At 40.1% G+C, this 16,989-nt stretch overlaps 1 protein-coding gene across 2 annotated transcripts in view; it reads right to left on the bottom strand.

Moving 5' to 3' along the window:
- The window catches only part of dve (SATB1_N and homeodomain domain-containing protein dve), an 897,131-nt gene that overhangs the window by 388,258 nt on the left and 491,884 nt on the right, over positions 1-16,989 (bottom strand). For both annotated transcript variants that reach the window (XM_065222813.1, XM_065222812.1), the window contains one exon: positions 11,536-12,163. In XM_065222813.1, coding sequence (XP_065078885.1) covers positions 11,536-12,163 — 628 coding nt within the window. The remainder of the gene's footprint in view (positions 1-11,535; positions 12,164-16,989) is intronic.

Genomic DNA, 16,989 nt, shown 5'->3' with positions numbered 1-16,989 from the left:
GATAAACACCGGTTTTTTAATCCTTTGATGGCGATAAGCTTTAAAACAATCTGGCAACGCTGTATGCAGTGGCGTCGCGGACACATGTGCAACCTGTGCACGACACAGGTACAAATAATATAAAATAATACATGTAGATTTTATTGATTTTCTGGTCACATTATAGCTATACTTCTATACTCCAGACTACGAGTGACCATGAATTCACTTTATTTTAGCAGAGCTCAAATAAATCTTTGCTTTAAGATGGATTAAATTCAGTTCGGATGGACTGCCTAATCCATAATGCTTGCGCCACTATTCCATGGAATCATCGGTTGAGGTAAATTTTGATGATTTGCCCTTCTTTTAAAATGTAATCATTATTTGGAGGATATGTTAATGAAACCTCTAGAGATTTGTTATTAGTTCAAATCATAGTTTTTAAACTTGATCCATGAACACAAAATTAACGAACAAAAGCAGATCTCTCATTCATAAAAAATGCTCCAAGAACTTTATTGACCATCCGAAACATTCATAAAAGTTTCAAAACCTTTCAAAAAAGTTCCGAGATCCACAGAACCGTCCAGATCTATGTGAAGTTTAAAGATCTTTAAGGGTAAGTTCAAAAAAAGGTCAGGGCAGTTCCATGAACTTCAGAAGAGCTCAACGTACTCAAGGGGGGCTCACATAACCTAGTGGGGAAGGCACGGTCTTTCAAGTCGGAAGCGGCGTGTTTGAGGGAATTTTCGGGTTGGGAATACACACAATATACAAATTCATGCATTGGTGCTGGCATCGAAAGCTCTCAATTATTAACTGTGGAAGTGCATATCTAAAACACTAAGTTTGAGAGCACGCTAAAAGCTAATATGCGATAAGCAATAAGCTACTTATCCGACGAAGAAGAAGAAGACGTACTTAATAAAGCTGCATGTAAGTGTCAAAAGTGTTTAGGAAAGTTCTGAGAGTTTTGAGAAAGTTTGGAAAATGTAGCTCCATAAACATCCGGAAAACTGTGAGACCTTTAAAGAAATTTTGAAAACTTTAGGAAAATTTTGAGAACCGAAGGACCATTCGATTAACTTCTGAAGAATATACATGGAATTCATAAATGTTCCAGGAACAAAGTGCAGGAAACATGAACATCAGGAAAATTGATGGAACTTTAATGAAGTTCCAAGAGCTTCAGAAAAATAATGATAACATAATGTTTGCTCCATTAACATCAGAAAACCTGAATTTATTCTTACTGAAACAAGTTTTAAGCCACTTTTCTGATGATATACGGATCATCTGGTTCCGGGTTCTAAATAAGACCAGCAATAAACTTGTTTCAGAGTTCTCATGAATTTGTATGTTAAGTTAAGTTTTCTTTATTCAGGAGACTTTCAGCCTGGGGCTGGTTCGCCTTCGCCAATTTGTATGTGTCTCATGTTGTGTGTTGGCTCTGAATTGAATCTGGCCACTCCCTCGAGGGTGGATCTGGATGCATCCAATGTTGTCTGGGAAACTCGATGTCCCATTTCGACCAGGATCTTGGTTTAGTATTGTGATATAATTTAATGTGTCGCATGATGGGTTTTTGCCGGTGGTCCTAGTCAGGCTGGTCACTTCCTCTGAGGTACCTGAAATACTTATGTAATTGATTGAAATTGTATGTGTCGCACGATGGTTCTTGGTTGTAGTCAGGAGCAGAGCTGGTAAATATCACGGCTGTCATGTGACGATGAGAAAACAGGCTCTCTCACTATCACGAGACGAAACTACTTATCATTAGCTTTCTTGTCATTTTTCAATGATCAAGCACTCATGAGAATAATTCTTATGCGGTTTTGACATCAACATTTCTAACTTATTTAGATGAATTAAAGCAAGCAACCGTATGTAATCGATAGAGTGAATATATTATAAAGATTTCCTTGGAATTAGTGACAATAATAGCATTAAATGAACTAGTAATTACGATGATTATCATGACAAAAAATTCGATGAGATTTTGAAGAAAATCTCTCATCGTTTTCTCATCCAATGATAGTGGCAGAGGTAACTTTGTAAATATAGCGTGAGATCTTTCATTGAAAATGACATTTGCCAGCCCTGGTCAGGAGCTGGCCACTTGTCCGGAGACTCCCAGGACATGTCCGGATGTGACCAATGTGGTGCTGGGTACTCGGTATGACCACTAATGAACTTGTTGATTAATTCTCATGTAATTTCTTACGTAAAATTTGAAAATAGCCTTAGCCCAAAAGGAAAACAAATCAAAACGATACTTCTCGCCTAATTGTTGAAAATGGCGTTTGACCAAAATGTAAACAAATCGGAAAATGAATTGTTATTTTTTTCGCCATTTTTTTTCAGATAGTTATGGAATTTCCCTGATGAACCCAGACCTTTCATAAAATCTTTAAACATACCTGAAAGTCCTGAAATTATCGTGAAGATCTCTAATTTTCATCTCCATTCCAGAAAACCATCTGAAGTTCATGGAATTAACCAGAAGTGCTTGGAGCTTAGCCTTTAAGATAGTTAAACTGTCCCCAAAGTTCTGAACTATCCTGTTGCTCTCGGATCCTCTCTGAAGTTTTTGAAACACCTCTGAATCTTTCGGATATTTCCTCTTATTCTTGAAACCAATGTTGGAAAAGTTCACGATATTTCACGCAGCTCACCAAGGAATAAATTTGCGACTCGATTTGAGTTTTCGCGAACTGTTCCATCACTGCTTGACACCAGGGTTGCTTCCACTCACTTGCTATAAAAACATGTTTTTTGGAATTATGAAATCATTAGATATTAAAATGATAATAAGTACTTGTAAGTTACAAGAAAAGGGTGAAAACTAGGTGTTTAACACAAAAAACCTGACATTATTGCTTTCAGTGCGTAACTATCAGCGATTTTACGATTCGTGAGCGCTCACTCTGAGTGAACGCTCGCGAGTCATAAATTCGCTGGTTGTGACGCACTGAAAGCGAAATTGACAGGTTTTAGGTGTCAAATGCATACTTTCCATTCTCTTCTTGTTTCTGACTAGTGCAAACTATCATAATAGCATCCAATGATTCCATAATTCCGTAAAAAAAAACATTTTTTATAGCGAAGTGAGTGGAAGTTACCCAGCTTGACACATATATGAAGATTTTGCAGCTTCCCTGATGTTGGAATATTGTATCCAAACAGCTCCACATAGGTTATTCCGGTGATAACGTAATTTAACGTTCTACGATATAGGGTAGAGAACCACTTTGGTCCATTTTGGCCTATCAAGCAGAAAACATCAAATTAATCCATGATTTGGGCGTTAACAGGTAAATTATGCGTTTGGTACGACACTGTAATTCAAATGTTACCGAACGAAGTCAATAAGAACGCGTGATATGAATGTTTGCACCCCGGCTCCGCAAAGGTACAGCAAAAATAAACGCATTATTAAAAAAAAATTAATGTTTGTACCCAATATTCTCAAATACAAATGAACGGCTCCAACCGAATCAATCTTTATCTTCATCCGATTGGCCGAAGTAAATTACTTAGCGTTTCAATGGCGTTTCAATGCGTTAGGCCGAGTTTAGAATTCGTAGGCCGAGTTTGGCGTCAAGAAGTAGTGTTAGACTTTTAACAATATCGCAACAATTTGTTTCTCTTAATCAAATCTTACGGTACGAACGAAAAGGTAAATAAATTTGGAAGCCATCACTAATAATAACATTCTATTTGGTGCTAAACTACGCTAGATTAAGTAAGACTAAGTGCTCAATAGACCGGAAATGGGATAGTTAACCCTACGCAGTATTTGCAATAAGTTTTCCAAACAAATCCATCAAGAAGAATATGCTATTGTATCTGCTTTTTTATAATTACATCAATATTTCGATCATCACTTTGAATTAAATATGTTGATCGATATTACAATGTTTCTTGTAGTGTACCACGAAAAAAATATGGCCCATATAACACCAATCTGTTTCTATATGCTGAGTACCATACATTTTTCTTTACTTCCCTGGCCATAGAGTATCATTGTGCTTGCCATCAGTGCTGATAAAAATCATTTCTTCTACACTAAACTTAGCTGGAAATGAAGACAACCTTGACAGATAGACCAACTACCTGCATGAATTTGAGTTTTGACATAATAACATTCTCTTGAATTGATCAAGGCAACCTTTGAGTATCGAAGTCAAAATTTGTTTTTCTTCAATCGTGACAGGATGTTCATTATCGCCTATGTGGTTGTCAATATTAATATTCGTCTTCATCTTGGTGCGGATGATTTTGAGGATCAAATGCCAAATTATTATTTTCATTTTACACAAATACGTGTCGTGATGGTTTTTACACACAGATCGATGTAAAATTATTGCCTCATGCTAAATTGATGATAAAATCGAGTGTTTAGGTTCTGCACGGGAACAAATCCAATATCCGAAATGAGAAAAAATGACTCATGATTTCATGAACATAGCGTATTTTCATGTTATGAAAATACACATGAAAATACATTTATGTTATAAAAATACACAATATTCATCATATAATGAGCCATATTTGAGTTACGCAGCTAAGATTCCAGAAATCATGAAGCATCTGAGTTGAAATCATGACCACTAAAAATTAAATGAAGCATCAGATCATATTGGAATCGAACCAAAAACATTGCGATCATTAAACCCATAATTTCACCAGTAGACTAATATAAGTACTTCTGTAGGGTGGAAGGCAGAATGCGAAGAGATATACCAATGTAGTGCATTTTATGAACAAGGTTTTCCAGGTACGTGTAACCACATAACATATGTGGAACTTCATGCAAAATATTTGACTAAAAGCTGACCTCTTCTTCGTGTTGTCCACTGAGGCAAATAGATTTAAGAATTTCATAAGACTCGACTTATGAAAGATTTTTGTCTAACATAACGTAGCTGTTATACGCTTTTCTCCATTCCATTTTCTCAAGCGTTGAAAGATGTGTGGTCAACTCATGAACTCCGTGTAATCTCAACGTCCATGGTTCGGTTCCAGTCTGCTCCGATTAATTATTTTTTTGTCAACATTGTTTTTCATAAGGTAAATTAATTAAATTCATACTGATTTCTTGTGGCTAAAATTCATAAGTGTTTCTTGTGGAATTTTTACGTTCTTTTGTTTGCGCGTCTGAGTGATATAACTGGTTTACACTGAGGCAAATGGACTTAAGAATTTTATAGGGCTCGACTTATGAACAACATATATGAATTTCATAAGCGTGACTTATGAATGATTTTCGGGTAACATGAGGTGGCTCTTGTACGCATTTAACCACTCCATTTTTCCATTCGTTGAAAAAAGAGTGGTCAACATACGGGCCCGGTATTCTCAACGTCCATGGTTCGGTTCCAGCCTGTTCCGATTTATTATTTTTTTGTCAACATTATTTTGCATAAGGCAAATCAATGAAATTCATACTGATTTCTTTTGGCTAAAATTCATAAGTGTTTCTTATGGAATTCTTACGTTCTTTTCCCTGCGTGTAGCTGGCCATCGAACTGTCAAAATTATTTTTTTGTGATATCGACATTGAGCGTTCATAAGGACCAATTCCGAAAACGTACACCATGGCTTCTTTCGTAAATTTCTCTGAGTTCAAAGTCAATCCATGTACGCCACCAACTCTATCGGATAAGGGGACTCTCACTCTACATCACCTTGGTGGTTTACTTCAGTGGTTTTTCTCGAGAAATTCGCAAAAAAAGTCCTTGTTTACGTTTGCGACATTAGCTCTAATGAAAGAAAAGCAGATATATGGTTGTATGCTCAGAAAGCGTTGACGTTGACGACAACTCTGCAACTCTTTCCTCCTATAGTAAAATCCCAAAGCATCTGACAATCTGTGAATGAAATCTAGCAGACTTTGTCATATATCTCGTCACTCCACCATGGTACCAGCCGTCTCTTCACGTAGTATCTTAGGGGCTGTTCATAAGCAACGTAGACAGTTTTTTTTTTAAATTATTGCCCCCCTCCCCTGCGTCGACAATTGTCCATGGAGCCACTTATTTTTATGTTGCTTTTTATCACGATAGGCGGAGGAATATTAAGAATATTAAAAAAATATTAAAACCAAACTTTTTATATAGTTGTACCTGATGGGTGCAATAGATTTCATATCAGATAGTGCAGAAGGTTTTTTTATGCCACATTTATAGGCGGCATATTTATGAAACGCTTGTTTTCGAATTTGTAAAATTTTAATAAAAATTTAAGGGCACTCATTGGGATGTCCACCACTCTAAGCATTCTCCAACTAACATTTTCAGCATTATAAACCTACTTTTCCAGCGTTGTGCAGTAAAGTAGCTGAAAAAAAGATGCAGATACAGCTACAAGCTAGCAAAAATGTTTTGGAGAGCGTTTACCTAACTTTTCCACAACCATTATTCAATTTGTCAGTCGCACTGAAAAACAGCAGCCAATAAACGCTTATACAACTTCTATGCAAATATTAATAAACTTTCAACTTGTAGCTGCAAAATAAAGCTAATCAAGAGAATATATTACTCATTTGATGGCTTCTATACAACCAACCACTCTTGATGAATAACATAAACAATTAACCCGGCTTCAAAAGAAAGCTGTGTAGTGATTATTGAATAACCGGGAAAAGGTTGAATAAGCAACTTTCAAGTTCACATACAACTAAACAGCATGATAACAGCTAATGTATATGCAATAAGAGCTTGTCCCAATCGTCCCAACAGCCATAAGTAACTGACTAAATTCGCCAGATTTGCTTGTATAGAGGTTGAGTAAAGGTTTCTTCATATCGTATAACGTTTGAATACAGCTTGAGGCTGTATAAAAGAAATGAGCAAAGCGTTTACATTGTGAAAATTGTTAGTTGGGTCGTACTCTTGCCTCACTCGAAGTTAAAAATGAAAAGGGTCTGCCATAAACTCCGTCTTTCCTATATCGTCTGCTGATACATGAAATAAAATACCTATCATATTGATCAATCATAATACTGGAATACTTAGGCTATAATCTTCATCCATGATATCGTAGTACCGCTTCCAAAAAATTGTAATTTTAAATCAAAATGCAAAAATCGGTACCTTTAGGTGGATTATTCAAAATACACAATATTTTCTAGTAAGCTTGTATTCAGTAGAGTGCGTATAGTATATTATAGTGCGGTTGGCGTGGAATAATAACAATAATGATAATGAAATATAACAATTAATATTTGTATATATAATACAGTAAAGAGTAAAGTTTGGTACCTCCAGTTTTGACATACTCAATTTGAGTTGGATTCAGTTAGCGTGTATCGTTGGATGGTCTAAATAAACCCACACATCGGCATTAAACTAATGCAAAATTTGAAATTTTCGCTCAAACGGTTTCAAATCGGGTCCTGATTAGTCTCCGAAAGTTAAAACTCATTTGATAAGAATCTGACTTGGCACAAACCATTTGAAGTTCATATGGAAATTTCTATGGGAAATCCAAACTTTTTGCTCATTGTCTCCTAGCCTTTTTACATATTATACTGTTGCTATAGTTATGTGAGTTTTTATCAGCTACAACTTTGTAGAAAATTGCTTTTCAGCCAAACGTCAAATTAAATAGTTATTAATTGTTTAAGAGATTGATAATATTTTGGTAAGATTAAGCAACTGTATTGTGGGCAACACTGTATTCTGCAGTGTGACATAGTAGCCATGATTTTTGTTCTCTATTCTACGCGCCATAGACACCAATGTTGCCTGCTGAACAGTTGATTGAGCATAATCATAAGACATCAGTGACTTGAATCATTAATAATTTTTGTTCCTTACATTTGATCGAAAAGTGATCTTGAATAAAGTTGTAGCTGAGAAAATTTTCAACAAGTTCAGTTATCATTTTCTAAAGTAGAGTGAACTGGCTAATTTTGAGATAAATATGAACCGAAATTATGGTTTCTCCATAGTAATTCCCATATAAACTTCAAATGGTTTGTGCCAAGTCAGTTTCTCACTAAATGAGTTCAAATTTTGGGAGGCTAATCAGGGCCCAATTTGGAACCGTTTGAGCACTGTGGAGCGAAAATTTCAAATTTTGCATCAGTCTACCGAGCACCCCTACCCCGTGCGGAATCCTCGCCTTTTCGACTACATCTTGCATGCCCTCTATTGGTGCTATATCTAAAGCCGTACACAATAAGAGCCCACTATACGACGATTCCGGGTAACTCCGAGCTGTGTAATCGCAAAATGACGCATGCGTGAACGAATTAAGGCTTGAGTGCATCGCTTCGCATGATTGAATTAGTGATTTAACGAATGTTAAATGTTGCATCTCATTAGTCTTTGTTAAGACACATGGCCGAGGCTTGAAACCTCGTTCAGGTCACGACAGAAATGTCTTTACATGGCCGAGGGGGTACAAGAAGAAAGTCGACGAAAATAATCTGTCAATATTACTTAGGACCTAATGCAATGTTCAGCTTGAATTGATTCGCTTAGCTGTAGGAATGTAAAGACAAGATCGATGAAGAAAATCGATCATTGCAAGTAGGCCTTTTTGAATGCTCACTGCCGAATTTCAGTACATGGCACTGAAAATAAAACTTGACGGTACCTCTATTTATGCTGAGATTAGCATTGTAAGTCCCTCCTTCTTGGAGAATTATGCAATCGAATGGCTTGCTGTGCCTCTCTCCCATGAGCAAAAATTCCAGGAATTTTTAACCTTTCTATAGCATAATTTTACTAGTAGGATGAATTTACATAGCTAATCTAAACGCATCAATAGAGGTACCGTCTTATAATGTCAGTGCTTGGTACAGAAATCGGTAATCTGTGATAGGGAAATCCAGAAACAGCCCAAGAAGTATTTCTCTATTACTTTTTCGAATGGACGTATCACCTTTTGTAAACAACGCATTTGATTGTCGATTTGGCGTAACTGGTAGCTCACTCACACATGCATATAGGGGACTCATTCCCTGCCTGACATTACCGTCAGATAGGGGAAATTTTCCCTGCCTAATAGTGGTGTCAGTAATGCGACGGTGAAATGCGTTGTTTACAAAAGCTGATACGTCCCTTCGAGATTTGTAGAACGCGGGATCGTTATCACTCAGGTGAGGTTGAGCCACTTCGGAGTGCTTGCCGGCGATGGGGCTCGCTGCCAGCAGTTAGTGATCTCGACGGGAACGACGTGCAAGATTCGGGATGCACGCTCCCTTCCTACTGCTGCTGCTGCTGCTACCTGCTCACCCGGTGTCCGAAGCGAAAATGAGTTGAGTCACGAAAGATGTGTAATCAAGTGGTACTCGATTATGACGACTGGGTTTGGGGAGAATGATTATTTCAAGAAAACAGTGATAAAATTATCACTTTTTATTTGCACATTTTTCAACAGTTTTTTATGAAAAACAGGAAAAGCATGCAAACTAAAAGATTTATAATGTTACTTCCAATCGATTGGTGTATTTGGATTTTGATTTCATCTATAAATGACAAAGTTAAAAGTGTTCGAAACCTTACACCTTTTCGTGACGGTTGCAATTTTAGATTTTAGATTAATCCCCAGTACTTTCTCGTAAGATGTAGTTTACGTCAAAATCTGCCCACCCATCAGTGTGTGATTTTTACCACCACTACATGATTATTTCTCTCTCAGAGAAGTTGAAAAAGGAGTGTGCAGAGCAAATGGAAGTAACACTGTTTCTCGCTGTTGGGTGTTCTGCAATGCATGCCCAAAGTTTCAAAGGAGCCTTCCAACCTGGATGTCACTTTTAGAGCAGTCAACCATTGATTTGTTCTTACTTTGTTCCAATGGTGATCTAACTGCAAATTGTACCATCAAGCTTTGCTCATCAGCGTGAGAAATAGTAGATTCAACTGGACTCCACTCCATCGTCACTTGTAGCTGAACACACCATCAGGAATTTTTCCGCACAGCCCAAGCGCCAGCAAGGCTCATGTGTGCATTTTACGTTTTTACAATCACTAGAATTGACCCCGGAGGCGGGAGCCAAAACGACTACCACCAGTGCCGGAGTGGTACCAAACAAAAATCATTTTATATCCCTCCGGCTAGGCATTAGGAGAGCCAACTGCTTCCATCACTATGCATTGCAGAGGCTGCTGCTGTTCACGGATTTTAATCCGCCCTGGCGCGCTTAGCGCGGATGGTGTTTATATGTATTTAACGGATTATGCGTCTACATGTGCGCCTGGTTCCGCGCCACCACCGCGGCCGGGTCGAGGCCAACCGAGGATCGGATGTTTGTGTGCGTGTTGTTCCGACTGTTGTTCAATCTATCTGCAGGCATGTAAATTTAGGCGCCACTGCTGCTACGTTGTACAATTCCGCGGATTGCTCCTCCGCCGACCGTGACCGGCCGGTCGTTGTTACTGGGACGTGTCCACCGTGTTCAAAGCACGGATTTCCAGCCTAGAGTAGAGCATAAATTTCCTACGGGGAGCACATGTGCTACCCGGAGGGGACGGCAGCTAATGCTAAAACGGCTATCGTTTCCAATTGATGGAAATCGCCTCCCATCACCCATCCTGACCCACTTCTTCCGCTTGTCCACGAATCTGCGCGAAAAGGTGTGAGATTCAATGTTTGTTTTGTAGCGACATATCCTTCCCTTTTACTTGTATAGGACCGGGCGGTGTACGTTGTTGTATACGCATCCTACAAACCGTTGCTGTCGTTTACTTTCGTTTTCTATACCGTTCAATCCCGGCGTAAATCCCCACCGGTGTGTATGCAAGAGAGCAAGGACATATCGTATTACAGGTTCGTGACGGTCGTAAAAGTACCGAAAATGGTTCATTTCGCTCCGGGTATGTGCGTTGTCCAACGGGCAGTGTTTGTCCGTGGATCGGCCGTGTGTAATAGTTTATCTAATCGCCTTAATCCTTCGGCAAATCCGGAATCCAGGCGCCTGCGCTTCAGGCTGGAGGGTTTCGCAACGAAAAATCTCAATCATTGAAACAAATAAATTTGAAAACATTGTCCAGCAACAAGTTGAGAGATATGGGAAAAATTGTTCAACCACCAAAGGATACCACATCATAAAATCTCCACCACCGGTTGTGAACTTTGATGCGCTTGAATCCCACATTACTCAAAGTTATTAAAATATTAGCACCAAACCATGTCAACAGTGGTGAGCGGCGTCCTCCTAAATTCATCATTCTCCAATTAGCAAAATTAAATCAAATGTATGAACATCGATTGTCCACCGTATAAACCCCGCACGCTGCTGTAACCCACTCGCACATGTTGATCCCGTGCTGCTGTTCGCCGATCTGAGAATAAAAACAACCCACAAAAGGCCCCTCAAGCGAGGCCACTCAATCACTCGCCCCGGTTGGTTGGCGTAAACCGTGGGCAGGATAATTTTGCGGCTTCCGTTCGTTATCAAATTAAATTTCCCCTTCAGGTAACGCGTGACATTTAATTTTTTTATTTTTGCAGACTCAATTCTCATCCCCTCAGTAGAGGTCCAGTCGGCGGCCTGGCGGTTCAGTAATAAATTTAATTGATTTCCTATGTCCCACTTACCGTTGACTTTGCTGAAATCGAAATCCTTCCGATCTTGCATGGCGGCGGCTGCGGCTGCAACGGCCGCCACCGGCGATTGGGGCACTACCCCTCGGTCAGCGGCTCCGTTCGCTGGATTTGGAGGCGCTTGGATGCCGGCAGCACTGTTGGCAGCGCTGTTTGGAATGTTACTGTTGCTATTGTTGTTGCTGCTGGCCCCGGAGCCGGCCCCGTTTTCCGTTAGGGAAGCAGACACGCTAATCCGAGGCGTCAGCGAGCGGGTGGCATTCGATCCCATCAGCGACTGTGAAACGCTGATCGTTGGATGGTGAGGGTGGTGGTGATGGTGCTGATGGTGCAGCTGTGGGGTGGTACTTCTGTTCAATAAGGTACCACCGTTGGCGTTCAGATTGGACGCAGAATTGGCGGACAAGTTTAGATTATCACTAGCGTTGAGAGCCGCGGCAGCGGCGGCGGCGGCCGCAGCGACGGCTGTGGCACCTGCAAGATCCGAAATGTTTGACGAGGACGACGACGAGAGATGCACTTTCGGGCTGGACATTTCCACCTCCCGACCATTCGAGGGAGAAACCGGTACGGAGGATTCTTTCTTCGGCGATTTAGGACGTGTCAGAGCTAACGCTTGTTGCTGTGGAGAGGGAGAGAGAGAGAGAGAGGGGAAAGAGATATGTTGGTATTAAAAATTGATGGTTTAAGGTTTGAGGTCAAATCCAGAGAATTTTTAAACAATTACACTTGATGGATTGTTTAGAGAAAGTGTAGCTGCCAAAAGGGAATAAATTAGATGCATGTGATGTGATCAGCATTATTTCATTTGTTGTATCATCACTAGTAGAGCAGCTCCAGGAAAAATAGCAAAACAAACATTTTTGACGCAAAAAACCGAAATCGACCGCGCTACGAAATGTGGTCAGGTTTTGACCATTTATAACTCTGTGAATAGCGTATGGATTTTAATTCTAAACAAGCCAATAGATTGGATTTTTTTTTCTACAAAGCTGCTGAAATGAATACGTTATCAATTTTCAATAGGTCACTTTTGAAAATTACACAAATGTCCAACTGTTGCAATGGTGATCAAAACTATCCCCGATGGCCTGCAAAAAATGGTTTCCCTAGCACAGTCGCCAAATATTGATAATGGTCACGTAATCCTACGTTAAATCTACGGTCATGTTTTGGATACATCCTCTTACTTTTTTGAATCGACCGTACTTTAAACACTTTGTCCATTTGGGGTGGGTCATCGTTATATGAAAAAAAAACGTAAAATTTAACTAATCAAGCGAAAGCAAACCTTTTTTGGTTCCATTTTGGGTCCCAAACAACTGTGCAAAGCTTTCCGAATTGTGCTTGAAATTTTTATGAAAATAAGTATGGTAAAACCTAGTTGTTTGGATCTTCATCCCTAGAGTCTTTTCTACAAAGTTGTTCCTTATAGTTGGGCCCTCGTTTTTATGACAATAAATTCTATGGTGGTTCTTATTATCATTAAAATAAAAATCTAACTTTTTTGTTTGAATAAATTAAGGTATATACTGTTAGGCAAAGTTAAAGCTGAGCTAATTTCAAGTCGGAAACAACTTTTTTGTATCTCTTAAATTGGCCGATTTAGAGCTATTTTCTTGAATTGAGTTAGGGTGGCTCTAAAAAAACAGTTGTTTTGCTCTTGTTTTCTTATTTCAAATTTCTCAGCAAAGGTGTCTTGAAATAGCATTTAGATCTTTAGAAGGCGCAAATATTTGCTGCACAAAGCTTGTCAATATCTTTCGCCGATCAAGAGTTACTGACGTTTTTCTACTAAAAATATACACTTTTCAATTGTTAATATCTCTGGTTTGGGCAAAAAAAAAAAAAGTAGAGCCACCCTAACTCAATTCAAGAAAATAGCTCTAAATCGGCCAATTGGAGAGATAGAAAAAATAGATTTCGACAAAGTTGCTTGAAATTAGCTCAACTATAACTTTGCCCAACAATGTATACCTTAATTTATTCAAACAAAAAAGTTAGATTTTTGATTTTAATGATATTAAGAACCACCCTAGAATTCAATGTCATAAAAAGGAGGGCCTAACTAGGAGAAACAACTATGTAGAAGAAGCTTTTAGTCTAAAGTTTCAATTTCAGGCTCAAAACATATCATTCCACCTAAATCTGCATTCTGGACCACTGTGCAATAGAAGTCAGGTAGCTTATTTCAGACAAACCAGAAATCAATTTTGACAAACAATTTCTCGAAAATCGGACGATCAACGATATTTTCGAAATACGCGAAATCGAATGTAAGGAATACCAATAATACGAATTCTTTTGTATAGAACGCTAACCGCGCCTCTTCGCTCCCACTATGGCAGTGGCCTTAGAGTCCTATGCTGAATCAATGGTAACATTAACAGGTTGCTTAGATGTTCCATGTTGGTTTCAATCTGCGATGACATGTATCCTGATTTTTTTACATGATAAAAGTTGGGATGGTTTTAAGGCTGTAAAGCTGTAGTTTTCATGCAAATCAGCTAAACTAGATCATTTCCAAGTATCAAAAATGAATTATGAAGGCTAGTTTGATGCATTTTTCAGAAGTATAACGAGAAGATGAATTGAATTTGTAACGACCACAAGTTATGAACAATCTCATGAATTTTGTGATAGCGCACATATTATTAAAATGTTTGATAAAAACTCAAGTAGGACTACTTTAATCTTAACAAAGGAATCATTGTCCTACCTAATTTCCAAAGTTTTTGATATTTTTTTTCCTTTGGTTTGTTTTTTTCCGTCGATCTTGTTTTCCGTGCTGAGCACCAATGCTACCGACGTGCCAGGAAGGCAGCTCCCACACCTGGACCCTACCTATCGACCCATCAACTCATGAACCGGGGACCAACGGCTTTACTTCCCATCCGAAGGAAGGCGTGATCAGAGATGTTATGCCTCAGAACATCCCGGCGGCACCGACTAGGATTGAACCCTGGCCTGCTGGGGTGAGAGGTAATCACGCTTACCACTACACCACCGCCGCCGTTAAAGTTTTTGATATGGTAACCCTAATTAAGAAAATCGATCAACGAGGATAGGCCTTTTTAAAATGTTGCGCGAGAAATATTACCAAAACCTCAATCGAAAATTCAGCTGTTGGACCTCCCTTAGCTCAGTCGGTAAAGGCACAGCTACAAAGCAAGACCATGCTGGAGGTGGCTGGGTTCGATTCACGGTCCAGTCTAGGCATTTTTCGGGTTGGAAAATTTCTCGACTTCCCTGGGCATAGAGTATGATTGTACTTGCCACACAATTATACTAATGCAAAAATGGTACGGGCATCGAAAGCTCTCAATTAATAACTGTGGAAGTGCATCTAGAACACTAAGTTGAGAGCACGCAATAAGCTTGAAATGCGAGGAAGAAGAAGAAGATTGTGACATATTTTTAGTGTGTAATCAATTTCACATGTTTCAACATGTTCTGTCATAAATACGAAAGGCCATGTCTCTGCTTTAAATTGTATGCTGCTATTTAATAAATTTGGCACAACGTCTTATGGATCTCGAAAACTTTCCACACTTTTGGGGATTATCTAGATTTCAAATCGTTGAAGTATGTAAGCAACCCGACTTGAGTTTGCAAGAGTCCCTCACATTCTTCAGCGATTGAATATCTAGATAATCCCCAAAAGTGGTATTATCAACAAATGTCCCCCGAATTTCATTGATACAATATTCAATTGATGACAGTAATTTTAATTTCAATTCGTTCCAAATTTTGCTAAAAACCGCGAGGTCTCGTCACCCCCTATGAATATTCATTGAATTTCCGAATACTGTCTGTCACAGCAGTCAAAATCAACAGATGGACACAATCGTCGTTTCATCGATTTCAGTTGTCAAATTTACCATCAGGATACATGAAGTATGGTCAATCCCTCACCTCCCAACTGTCTCCAAGCTCTTGCTCATCTTTTGGAATGCTCGTGGCTTTCTCACCCAGGGAGAAAGAGAACCAAACCCAACCACAAGACGTACGTCCCGCAGATTTTCCTCCCGGTGTCATTCCGGGGCCGTATCGCAAAAAGTCCGCAACAACCACCGAAAACCGTTGCAGCTACTGTTTGTCCGCGTTCGCTGAAAAGTTGAACATGCAAAAAGTTTGACAGTTGATGAGATTGATTTATAAAGAGACGTGGATGCTGGTCGCGAACATCACCACCACAGGCACCACCTCCGTCTCCGCCGTGGTGCACCGTTGCAATTTCGGACCAGCACCATGTCGTTCGCGCATGTAAGAATATGTATGTTTGTTGCACAAATTTCTCCACTTCACTCGCTCGATGATGTGTCCCGGGCGACTCATGCTGAGCATTGACGTCGATGATGGCAGGTCGATGGCCGCTATCCGCGCCCCGAAAAGAACTCTCGCACTCTCCCTACCTATGCATACGACGACGACGACGACCAGCGACGCGCCACTCGAGTACTCGAGATAAGAAAAATGAGCTTTTCTTCTTCGTGGTTCTAATTTTTCAACCTCCTCGAAGCCCCAAACCAGTAGACGCTCATTTTTTCGAGATTGCCTTTTTCAATTAAAATCAGCCCAAAAACGTGAATTAAGCAGCTGAGTCGAATGAAGAATTTCTGGCTCCTGGGGGACGATCCCGCGTTCAACGGCGAGCGAGGCTTTAATGCGTTTCTGCTCCTGCTGCTGCTGCTACTCTAATGCATCATCTCTCCTTCCCGATTCCGTGCAGCTCCCGAGCGAGCGCGCTATCATTGCCGATAATTACGCCCGGAAGCGTCGAAATCAAGTCAAACTTTCGTCAAAGCCTATCTGGTGGGGCTTCCTTGTAATCATCGACCAAAATTGAACCCCCAATTCAGGAGCGTCTCGCGGGGACGTCCCGGCTAACCACCTTTTGTCCCGGGTAATAGAATTTTGAATTGAGAATGAATTAAAATCCACTTTCCATCTCTCCCCTCTCGAGAGCCTCTAGTCCGTCGCTAAGGCCGGCGTATATACCGAAGCTGAACAGGACAGGATTGACGCCGCCGTAGTCGTCGTCATCGTCCTCGCCGTTGTAATCGTCCCCAGGGCCTAAATCGCGCATCCAGGAATGCAACTCGCTGCGTACCCGGCCGGCTCAGCGCACTCACATAATCATAGCCCTAAAGCCCTCTGCTGCCGTTCTCCGGTTGCCATTCAACCGATGCATCGAAAGACCAGCAAAGTTTAATAATATGATTAATTTCTTTCGGAGCTCCCCGCTCGTCAATCCCGTCCCGATCTTCAAATAAGGGAAGAAGAACAACCGAAAAACAACCTGGTCACCAATACTCATCATCAGCTCGCTCGCTGCTCAACTCTCTTATTCTTTAATGCTTGCTTCTGGTATCAAAAACGCATCACCACCTTTGTCCCCCCCCCCCCCCCCCCCGTCTCCCCTTCTCGTTCACCTGATCACAACTC

Source organism: Ochlerotatus camptorhynchus, unplaced genomic scaffold (assembly GCF_037179485.1).
Source record: "Ochlerotatus camptorhynchus isolate MF236.1 unplaced genomic scaffold, CSIRO-AGI_Acam_v1.1 ptg000178l, whole genome shotgun sequence".
Taxonomy (NCBI): domain Eukaryota; kingdom Metazoa; phylum Arthropoda; class Insecta; order Diptera; family Culicidae; genus Ochlerotatus; species Ochlerotatus camptorhynchus.
The sequence above is the reverse complement of the archived record's forward strand: the minus strand, read 5'-3'. Positions and strand labels throughout refer to the sequence as shown.